The sequence below is a fragment of the Pongo pygmaeus genome, chromosome 4 (assembly GCF_028885625.2).
Source record: "Pongo pygmaeus isolate AG05252 chromosome 4, NHGRI_mPonPyg2-v2.0_pri, whole genome shotgun sequence".
NCBI classification, from domain to species: domain Eukaryota; kingdom Metazoa; phylum Chordata; class Mammalia; order Primates; family Hominidae; genus Pongo; species Pongo pygmaeus.
In genome coordinates, this window is record NC_072377.2 from 81118004 (window position 1) to 81130282 (window position 12279).

The window sequence follows — 12279 nt, forward strand, 5'->3', positions numbered from 1 at the left end:
AATCCCAGCTACTCGGCAGGCTGAAGCAGGAGAATCGCTTGAACCCAGGAGGCAGAGGTTGCAGTAAGTAAAGATCACGCCATTGCACTCCAGCCTGGGCAATAAGAGCGAAACTCCGTCTCAAAAAAAAAAAAAAAAAAGAAGAATTAAAAATACCTATGTCAAAGGGCTAATTTTAAAGATTAAATGAGTTAATATATGTAAAACAATTAGAACAATGCCTGTTACACACAGGCACTTTACTACTGCTATCCCATCTTAACTTTTTACCTAAAAGTATGGGTAAAGAAAAAGTAATTTTACTTTTATAAAACTGTTTTTAATTATTAAATATTAAACACTGAACAAACAGTAATTCACTTTTCCATCAGACTCAGATGCTCAACAGATTTTTATGGGTTGGGACCATTTGGTTTCTTCTGCTGTATAGTGGGGAAAAAAAATGTAAATTATTCTCCAGTCCAACTCATCGTTGTTTCCCTAAATTGAAAAGCAAATTGAGATAATAAAATAAATTATTTTTAAGTCCACATTTTCCCATTTCATCAATTTTATACAACCTGATAGAGTAACTCTGGAAAGAACATCAATAGTCATGGAGTTTCCATCAATAACAAGCCTTAACCTCCTATTTCCAGTCTAATACTTTTCATATACCTAATAAATGGTATCTTATAAGTAACAGAACAAAAATCATTTTTGTTATAACAAGAATATACAGACAAGACCCTATCAGCTAAAGACTAATAATGTGTGTAGTGGCTCCTTAGGCCACCACAGCTTGTTCATTTCTTCCAGATTAAAGGATACAATAACTGTTCTATCAGCAGAGGCTGTCAAGATGAGTTGATTTTTTTCTTCACAAGATCCCAAGGAAGAAAATGTAATAATAGCTGTTATCTTTTGAGTGTGTCCATTCAGTTCTAAAAGTTTTTCCCCTGTCTGAAATACCAATAAAAATGTTAATAGGCTTAGTTTTCACAATTTAAATAATCATAAATGACAACATTAAGTAGAACTGCCATATAGAAGATACATATACATTCCATTTAAAATTACTTATTCAGAATTTAACCTAAGCAATCACACAGAATCTAAACAAGCGCTGAAAGTATAGCCATAAAGTTTTATTTTCTAAAACAAAATGCTAATTTTTAGTATATTTTTATAGAAAAATTTGAGTATTTTCTATAAATTTAAAAATATAATTGTGTAAATTAAGCATAAAAACATCAGTAACTTAGTTTGTAGGAAAAACATATGGAGTCCTCACTGTCCAAGTATTTGTTATTTAAGTCTCCACAGTTATAAGGTCATAGAAGAAAATAAAAGTCACCATAACAACTGTATATGTACCTACACACACATAAGTATATATATCCACTCATTTATTAACCACTTAGAAAGTCAGTCTCTACTCCATCGTTATTTAACACCAACGTCTATTCCTACCCACCCAATGTCTGCATCCATCAGTCTCTCACTAATTTACCAAGTAGTAAACATGCAAAAATACAATGTAAATGGCAAATCTTTCCAAGATTGCAGGACTTCATGAATGTGGTGAAAATAACGTTAAAGAACTGCTTTTATCACAGGAAAAGCCATTGAAAAATAAAGATCTGACACAGTCAGACTAGATAACAATCCAAAATAAAGGTGAGAGGAAGATACTTCGAAAAAGAATAATTTGAGTAACAAACGATCAGGAAGGGAGGCTCTGAAGAAACTGGTGAAGCCTTAAATATTTATTTAAAAAAAAAGTCTTTTGTAATATTAAGTCAAACATGAGAAAAATGTTACATTATGCTATTATGCAATGTTGAAAGAAAGCTTGTGTGTCTCACAAAAATCAACATAATTCATTTATTCATTTTGGAAGTCAGGGCATAGCTACTGATAACCTAAATTTTGTTAAATAAGATTAAAATTTTGTATTTTTTGAATTTTCATACTTTGGCATTTGTTTCTTAGGAAAGAACTTTTTTTTGTTTTTTTGAGACAGTCTTGCTGTGTCACCCAGGCTGGAGTGCAGTGGCATGATCTCGGCTCACTGCAACCTCAGTCTCCTGAGTAACTGGGATTACAGGCGTGTGCCACTATGCCCAGCTGATTTCTAGTATTTTTAGTAGAGACGGGGTCTTGCTATGTTGGCCAAGCTGTTCTCAAACTCCTGGCCCCAAGTTATCCGTTCGCCTTGGCCTCCCAAAGTGCTGGGATTACAGGCACGAGCCAACCACACCCGGCTGGAAAAAAAAATCTCAATTAAAAAAAACTTTCCCTCTTCATTATGAAATACTGGTCCCCACTGTATATGGATTTATCCTAATTAGCTCTTTTCAAATATTAATGTGTCAATTAACAGTGATATGCAAATGTATCCCCAGATAGTATTTATATGAATACATACTCAACTACATCATCATATCTTTATTACACAATCCACACATAATCAATACACACCTGGGCATTCCACACAACTACAATTCCATCATCACCAGCAGATGCAAATCTGGTTAGGGAGAAAGGGTCAAGAAAAAAAAAAATCACTGGTGACATTTAATTACTAAGATTAAGAACTATCAAATGTTATTAGTGGTATTTTGACTAATATCAACGAAGATTAAGTTATTTCAGCTAATTTAAAAAATATTTATGAAACACATTCCAGGTTCTGTACCAGGTATGGAAGATCAAAAGATAAATAAGACATTTATAAGTTTACAAAGAGTAACCTGCTAGAAATGTAAAAATAATCTTTAAAGTCCTTCTTTGCTTTAAAATTCTATGATTTTAAGAAATCCCTGACTTAAGTGAAATGAAACCAAGCTGAGAAGTGCCTTCAGTGACAGGAAGTGATATTCCAGGGGTGGAACTGATTACGACGTTAGATAAATTCATTACTTCTATTATTCTCTCTGTAAATAATTATTATTTAAAGTCAAGATCTCCTTTGCTCAGCTCAACTCCTTAGTCTTTCCACATAAATGCTTTGTTCTTGGTTTGGAAGGTTTGAGGATTTTTTAGGGGTTTTTTTGTTGTTTTTTAGTGAAGATGCTTGAAACGCACAGGTAAAGCTTGTCTCATGGCATGAAAAATGAGCTGTGATAGTCTGCTATAGCTTCTCTCTCCTTTTTATATCCCATTCACCATATACACAGGGACAATCACCAAATTCTGTAGAGTAGAAGATATTCTGAACACAAACACTATCAAGAGGAATAACCTGTCATACAGGATTATTCATCATCATATTATACTAAAATTCACCATCTTATTATACTAACCCAACAAAGTAGTATAATCACATCGTAAGCATGTCAAATAATTTATTGTTAATGTCATACACAAGTTTGTAAATAATTTTTAATGACTCAGAATCAATTTAAAGTTGTCCCCATAATACTGCTTTCACTCAAATTCAGGTTTTTTTTTGTTTTGTTTTGTTTTTTTCAGTATGAGAGAAAGAAGTGGTGTTAAAGAGAGCCAGCTATGAATGACATATAACTGGCCCCTTATAATTAACAGATGCTATGTAAGCATCTGTTCTAATGGATTTTTACCCCTTTATGAGATAACAAAATCCCACTACTTCAGTCATGAAATACTTTCCTTAACACTCCAAACTGAGTTTCATGTTCAAATTTCTTATCTTCAGTTTCAAAGTTCAGTGCCTTCACTGGCTCAGACAATTCCAATACTCAGTTCTTATTTCAAAACTCTTTGAGTACATCTACTACTGGTAGAACTAAGATTATTCAGGAGATATGAAATCGATCAAATACAGTCTGACGGTCTTCTAATAATTTTTAAAGACAGAACTACCTATCTTTTTAACAGAAAGGACCTTTTAAATTTAGGTAACTAGCTAAAAATCACACAGAGTTATTTTTAAATCCACACCTATCATTTATTCTTATTTTAAAATGTAACATATAAAAGATCCAGAGATTAAAAAGAAAATGATCATTTTTAAAATAAAAATAGATTTCCTATGCTTAATTATCCACATTTTCTCAATCAGATTAGTAAATAGTACCTTGAATATCAAAAATAGTTGCTGGAAATAAATCTTTAGCAGCTTATGTTTCTGGGCCTATTGATTTCTCTTTATTTGTATAGTGATGGTGGGGAGGACAGGACTCAAGGTCTTAAGTGTTCGTCGGTATAAAACATCAATTTCTATTGATTCTTTAAACTCTTAAAATTGCATTTAGAAGACAGCAAGTTTAAAATACATACTTTTTTTCTAACCCTAATTTTTAACTTCTTATGACTGTTTTATCATGTTTGACTTTCATGAGTTCACAATGAGAGATGACTGAGAACAGTTGAGAGTTTAGAAATGGGATATAGAACATTTAACCTCAAACTTTAATTCAATCAGTAGGGAACAAAAGTTAAATCTAAATAAGGCTCAAGAGTAATGCATGAAATCACAGTCAATTTTTTATTGCTCCAAGGCCAATTACCTGGTTGGCAGATTATTCAGGCCTTCTATTCTTATATATATTCTATTGCTACCATTTTTTTTTTTTTGCCATTTCAGTATTTATTACTACCTCCCCTAAAGAGGAAACATTAAGCTTTAAAATACAAACCAGTATAACTTTGATACATATTAGTACCTGTCATAAAAAAACTAATAAAGGGTTGAGATATCATTCACAAATTACAATTATCCATCCTATTATGATGGATAACAAAAAACTAGCTATACTTTATCAGTTTATATTAAACTAAATCCTAGTCAGTCAAGCATACACTTCAACCATCTCCAAATCAGAAATGGAAATACAACCCAAGAATTCCTAATTGTAAGGTATAGTGTAACTGCTGAAAAGAAGTAATGAACTATAAAATAAAAAAAGGATTAAAATGTCAATAAGGTTTAAGCTATTCTATCCAATGGAAGAATAGTAATATTGCCAGATAACATTTTACATACTAATTTTTAAAAACACTCTAAAGTAATAGAAAGCAAAAACTTAAGCCTAAAGATAAGATTTTGAGAGAAACGTTTCTTTACTGATTAGCAAAAAATGTATTCAGTGTGATTCCATGCTAGGAGTTAGGGAAATGTCAAGATACCTTACGTGTGGTTCTTGCTTTGAGATCTTAAAACTTAATGATTGTTTAGAAATGTACCGTATTTCATCAAATCTAAGACATCAATTGTAAGACACTCTTATTTTATTTACCATTAAGGAAAACATACTGCCAATTACAAGTGAAAGACACAATTATATGATGTGTCCAAATTTTAGAGATGTCAAAATAGAAAAAAATTTGCTTCTTAGAATCATGAACTCTAAGAATTACCATATTTATTGATCTTTATCTTTATAACATGGCACTTGCCAGTCTAATGAATCTCTGATTATCTCTGGTTTTAATGCTAAAGAAATGCTTGTTGAATGAATAAATGAATGCATAAGCAAACATTAAGTGTTCAAGGGCTCTGTGAAATAGATTCATTAATGACGGTAATGTAACCCCATATTTTCCTTTTATCATAATTAATGTAAATATACTACCACAAAAAATAAAAACTTAAAAATTTAAAACCCAGAATCCCTATCACACAAAAATAAATTTCTATACTTTTTCATATTCCTGTCCAGTTCTTATCCATATACTTCAGGGTTTTGTTTTGTTTTGAACTTAAAACCAAGTCCAAGATCACACCACTGCACTCCAGCCTGGACAACAGAGCAAGACTCCATCTCAAAAAAAATACAAAAAACAAAAAAAACCCAAGTTGTTAAAAATACTCCTTGAGACTACACAATTAAATGACTAAGCAAAAATTATATTCATGAAAAACAAGTTCAACAAGGTGAAACATGGTTTAACAAAGACCTATGGCAGACCTCCTAGAATGTTCCATCCTCTCATCCCCTAATTATGAGAACTAAATTTATTATGATAGTCCATAAGTCACTTGGTAATTCAATACTTACTAAGCACTAACTATATAGATGCTTAAACCTGAGAATAAAAATCAAGAGATTGTTCTTGCCATTCAAGAACTCACAGTCCAACATTACCATGTGATGCTATAGGGTCTAGATCATAAGTCCTTAGAGAATTCTCACTTACAACCATCTTAATGTATAAAAATAATTCCCTCTAAACACCTTCTCTTTGAACATCTCTGAGAAAGTATTCTCTCATTCCTTCCAACAGTGGGCTGAAACTACAGCAAAGCTTAATAAAGATTTGTAAAAAATAAATTGTTTTCACAATAATTCTTATGTCCAATAGCTAAATGCTCATTTAATAGTTCTTACTCATGTGAAGCCCTTTCAACTAAGTGAAGGTCCCAAAAATTCACATGTTACTTTAAAGGACATAAAAAGTATAGTCCATAAACCTGAACCATAAATCTTCCTATATTCAATGTCTACATAAGGCACTGAAAAAATAAAAATATTAATACAACATTATTATAGCAGTACAGGCACCCCAGTGGTTAACTTTCCACCTAACCTGCAAGTACTTTCTAATGCATGATAAAACTAAAATACTATACAGTTTCCATGATCACCTCATCTTTTTTTTTTTACAGTAAGACGCAGGATCTAAATAAGGTCTATACAGCACAATTGCTTGATATATCTCTAAAGTCTCTTTTATTCTATGGTTTTGTTCTCCATCTTTTTTTTCCTTGCAATCTTTTTGTTGAAAAAAGTTGTCTCTCTTCAACCCAAATGTCTATCAATGATAGACTGGATTAAGAAAATGTGGCACATATACACCATGGAATACTTTGCAGCCATAAAAAGGGATGAATTCACGTCCTTTGTAGGGACATGGATGAAACTGGAAACCATCATTCTCAGCAAACTATCGCCAAGGACAAAAAACCAAACACCACATGTTCTCACTCACAGGTGGGAATTGAACAATGAGAACACTTGGACATAGGAAGGGGAACATCACACACCAGGGCCTGTCATGGGGTGGGGATAGGTGGGAGGGATAGCATTAGGAGATACACCTAATGTAAATGACGAGTTAATGGGTGCAGCACACCAACATGGCACATGTATACGTATGTAACAAACCTGCACGTTGTGCACATGTACCCTAGTTGTGTCTCCTGTAGAATTCTCACAGCCCAGATTTTGCTGACTACTTTCCTCTGTTGTCATCTAACATGCACCTCTGTACTCTGTATTTTTAGTAAATTGATCGTTAAATCTACAGACTTAATCCGATTCAAATCTGACTCTTTGGTAAGACCATTTCATAAGCAGTTTGTATACTCCATTTTTTTTAGGAAACAAATTTCTGGCAGTCATTTTTGTGTGTGTGTGATGTTAACACCCATCAATAATCACTGCCTGAAGTCATTATTACATTTACAATAAAATAACATTGAAAAAATGCTGCTAAGGGTATCAGTGATGGAAGATCAAATGAATGAAATGAAGTGAGAGAAATTTAGAAAAAAAAGAATAAAAAGAAACGAACAAAGCCTCCAAGAAATATGGCCCTATGTGAAAAGACCAAATCTACATCTGATTGGTGTAACTGAAAGTGACGGGGAGAATGGAACCAAGTTGGAAAACACTCTGCAGGATATTATACAGGAGAACTTCCCCAATCTAGTAAGGCAGGCCAACATTCAAATTCAGGAAATAGAGAGAACGCCACAAAGATACTCCTTGAGAAGAGCAACTCCAAGACACATAATTGTCAGATTCACCAAAACTGAAATGAAGGAAAAAATGTTAAGGGCAGCCAGAGAGAAAGGTCAGGTTACCCACAAAGGGAAGCCCATCAGACTAACAGCGGATCTCTCGGCAGAAACTCTACAAGCCAGAAGAGAGTGGCAGCCAATATTCAACATTCTTAAAGAAAAGAATTTTCAACCCAGAATTTCATATCCAGCCGAACTAAGCTTCATAAGTGAAGGAGAAATAAAATACTTTACAGACAAGCAAATGCTGACAGATTTTGTCACCACCAGGCCTGCCCTAAAAGAGCTCCTGAAGGAAGCACTAAACATGGAAAGGAACAACCAGTACCAGCCACTGCAAAAACATGCCAAATTGTAAAGATCATCGAGGCTAGGAAGAAACTGCAGCAACTAACGAGCAAAATAACCAGCTAACATCATAATGTCGGGATCAAATTCACACATAACAATATTAACCTTAAATGTAAACGGGCTAAATGCTCCAATTAAAAGACACAGACTGGCAAATTGGATAAAGAGTCAAGACCCATCAGTGTGCTGTATTCAGGAAACCCATCTCACATGCAGAGACACACATAGGCTCAAAATAAAGGGATAGAGGAAGATCTACCAAGCAAATGGAAAACAAAAAAAGGCAGGGGTTGCAATCCTAGTCTCTGATAAAACAGACTTTAAACCAACAAAGATCAAAAGAGACAAAGAAGGCCATTACATAATGGTAAAGGGATCAATTCATGAGAAGAGCTAACTATCCTAAATATATATGCATCCAATACAGGAGCACCCAGATTCATAAAGCAAGTCCTGAGTGACCTACAAAGAGACTTAGACTCCCACACAATAATAATGGGAGACTTTAACACCCCACTGTCAACATTAGACAGATCAACGAGACAGAAAGTAGGAATTGAACTCAGCTCTGCACCAAGTGGACCTAATAGACATCTACAGAACTCTCCACCCCAAATCAACAGAATATACATTCTTCTCAGCACCACAGCACACTTATTCCAAAATTGACGACATAGTTGGAAGTAAAGCACTCCTCAGCAAATGTAAAAGAACAGAAATTATAACAAACTGTCTCTCAGACCACAGTGCAATCAAACTAGAACTCAGGATTAAGAAACTCACTCAAAACCGCTCAACTACATGGAAACTGAACAACCTGCTCCTGAATGACTACTGGGTACATAACAAAATGAAGGCAGAAATAAAGATGTTCCTTGAAACCAACAAGAACAAAGACACAACATACCAGAATCTCTGGGACACATTCAAAGCAGTGTGTAGAGGGAAATTTATAGCACTAAATGCCCACAAGAGAAAGCAGGAAAGATCTACAATTGACACCCTAACATCACAATTAAAAGAACTAGAGAAGCAAGAGCAAACACATTCAAAAGCTAGCAGAAGGCAAGAAATAACTAAGATCAGAGCAGAACTGAAGGAAATAGAGACACAAAAAACCCTTCAAAAAAATCAATGAATCCAGGAGCTGGGTTTTTGAAAAGATCAACAAAATTGATAGACCACTAGCAAGACTAATAAAGAAGAAAAGAGAGAAGAATCAAATAGATGCAATAAAAAATGATAAAGGGGATATCACCACCGATCCCACAGAAATACAAACTACCATCAGAGAATACTATAAACACCTCTATGTAAATAAACTAGAAAATCTAGAAGAAATGGATAAATTCCTCGACACATACACCCTCCCAAGACTAAACCAGGAAGAAGTTGAATCTCTGAATAGACCAATAACAGGCTCTGAAATTGACGCAATAATTAATAGCTTACCAACCAAAAAAAGTCCAGGACCAGATTTCTATCAGAGGTACAAATTCTATCAGAGGTACAAGGAGGAGCTGGTACCATTCCTTCTGAAACTATTACAATCAATAGAAAAAGAGGGAATCCTCCCTAACTCATTTTATGAGGCCAGCATCATCCTGATACCAAAGCCTGGCAGAGGCACAACAAAAAAAGAGAATTTTAGACCAATATCCCTGATGAACATCGATGCAAAAATCCTCAGTAAAATACTGGCAAACCGAATCCAGCAGCACATCAAAAAGCTTACCCACCATGATCAAGTGGGCTTCATCCCTGGGATGCAAGGCTGGTTCAACATATGCAAATCAATAAACATAATCCAGCATATAAACAGAACCAAAGACAAAAACCATATGATTATCTCAACAGATGCAGAAAAGGCCTTTGACAAAATTCAACAACTCGTCATGCTAAAAACTCTCAATAAATTAGGTATTGATGGGACATATCTCAAAATAATAACAGCTATCTATGACAAACCCACAGCCAATATCATACTGAATGGGCAAAAACTGGAAGCATTCCCTTCCATCAATGTGCAAAAATCACATGCATTCTTATACACCAATAACAGACAAACAGAGAGCCAAATCATGAGTGAACTCCCATTCACAATTGCTTCAAAGGGAATAAAATACCTAGGAATCCAACTTACAAGGGATGTGAAGGACCTCTTCAAGGAGAACTACAAACCACTGCTCAATGAAATAAAAGAGGATACAAACAAATGGAAGAACATTCCATGCTCACGGGTAGGAAGAATCAATATCGTGAAAATGGCCATACTGCCCAAGGTAATTTATAGATTCAATGCCATCCCCATGAAGCTACCAATGACTTTCTTCACAGAATTGGAAAAAACTACTTTAAAGTTCATATGGAACCAAAAAAGAGCCCACATTGCCAAGTGAGTCCTAAGCCAAAAGAACAAAACTGGAGGTATTAGGCTACCTGACTTCAAATTACACAAGGCTACAGTAACCAAAACAGCATCTCAGCTCACTGCAACTTCTACCTCTCAGGTTCTAACGATTCTCCTGCCTCAGCCTCCCGAGTAGCTGGGATTACAGGCACCCACGACCACGCATGGCTGATTTTTGTATGTTTAGTAGAGATGGAGTTTCACCATGTTGGGCAGGCTGGTCTCAAACTCCTTACCTTGTGATCCACCCGCCTTGGCCTCCCAAAGTTCTGGGATTACAGGCATGAGCCATCGTACCCGGCCCCTTGTGGGTTTTCTGAAGATTCATCTGTTCACAGAGAGGGAACATACTGGTCTGCTCTTATTTTTGAGGTAAGCCTGTATCTGAATGGGAGGCTGGCAACTGTTCAGTTGCCCCAGGGATTCATTGAAAAAGTCTACCTGACTCAGGGTGAAGTGTAAGGAATTCCACTGTGGGTACATATTAAAGCCACATCCTGGCTGGGCGTGGTGGCTCACACCTGTAATCCCAGCACTTTGGGAGGCCAAGGCAGGCGGAACATGAGGTCAGGAGTTCGAGACCAGCCTGGCCAATATGGTGAAACACCATCTCTATTAAAAATACAAAAATTAGCTCGGTGTGGTGGCACATGCCTGTAGTCCCAGCTACTCAGGAGGCTGAGGCAGAAGAATCGCTTGAACCTGGGAAGCGGTGGTTGCAGTGAGCCGAGGTCACACCACTGCACTCCAGCCTGGGCGACAGAGCAACACTCCGTCTCAAAAAAAAAAAAAAAGAGCCATATCCGGTAATCCAGCTTTGTATCGGTTATTACTTTATGAAGCTGATATGTTCATGTTCATCTGTATGATTCCTACAACTATTCTCAATAAATTCTGTTCTCAAAGAGAAACAAGGGTGGTTCTCCACTGAACACTCAGAACACTAGCAATATCTAAGAAAACATTTTATTTCATACAGAGGCATAAATACCTTTTAAATTAGCATTTTTATTTCCTCTATTTCAAATAGATAGTTAACTTTTCATTATGGAGAATTTAAATATAAACAAAAGTGGAGAGAAGGGCATAATAAAAAGCCACACGTACTCATTGCCTGTCTCTAGTAATTATCAACTTATGGCCACTAGTGTCTTACCTGCACCCAGTCCAATCCCTCTGTAAATTATTTTGAAGCAAATCCTAGTCACTGTATTTCATTTTGTCAGTATTTCAGAATGCATCTATAAGGAATGTTTTACATCACACCTAAGTTAACATTTACTTCCTTAATATCATCAAATACCCAATGATCAAATTTACCTGATCATAATTTTTTAAACAGAAGGATCCAAATAAGGCTTCTATAGTACACTTGGTTGATATATCTCTAATATCTCTTTTATTCTAATGATTTTTTTTCTCCATCTGTTATTCCTTGCAATTTATTTGTTGAAAAAAAAAGTCACCTGTCTTGTCGAGTTCTCAGTCTGGATTTTTTTCCTGTGCTGTTATCCAACATGCACCTCTGTCCTCTGTATTTTTTGTTAATTGATAGTTAAATCTAGAGACTAAATAATATCCAAATCTGATTTTTTGGTAAGACCACCCCAAAGGCAGATTGTATACTCCATCACGAAATATAATTTCTGGCTATCTTGTGTGTGTATGTGTATATGTTATGATTTAGGCCATCTAAATTCATTATTTCATTCGAAGGGGTTCAGAGCACATAACCCCAAACTATGCCACTCTGACATAATGATTATTTCCAGCTTAAGGCAACTGAGAAAATGCAGGCACAGAATGAGCT

General features: G+C 35.2%; 1 protein-coding gene across 3 annotated transcripts in view; it reads right to left on the minus strand.

Moving 5' to 3' along the window:
* WDR41 (WD repeat domain 41) overlaps positions 1 to 12279 on the minus strand; it is a 185824-nt gene that overhangs the window by 31727 nt on the left and 141818 nt on the right. For all 3 annotated transcript variants that reach the window (XM_063664930.1, XM_054489764.2, XM_063664931.1), the window contains exons 3-4: positions 2464 to 2512; positions 811 to 942 (exon numbers count right to left, since the gene is read on the minus strand). In XM_063664930.1, the coding sequence (XP_063521000.1) occupies positions 811 to 942; positions 2464 to 2512 (181 nt within the window). The remainder of the gene's footprint in view (positions 1 to 810; positions 943 to 2463; positions 2513 to 12279) is intronic.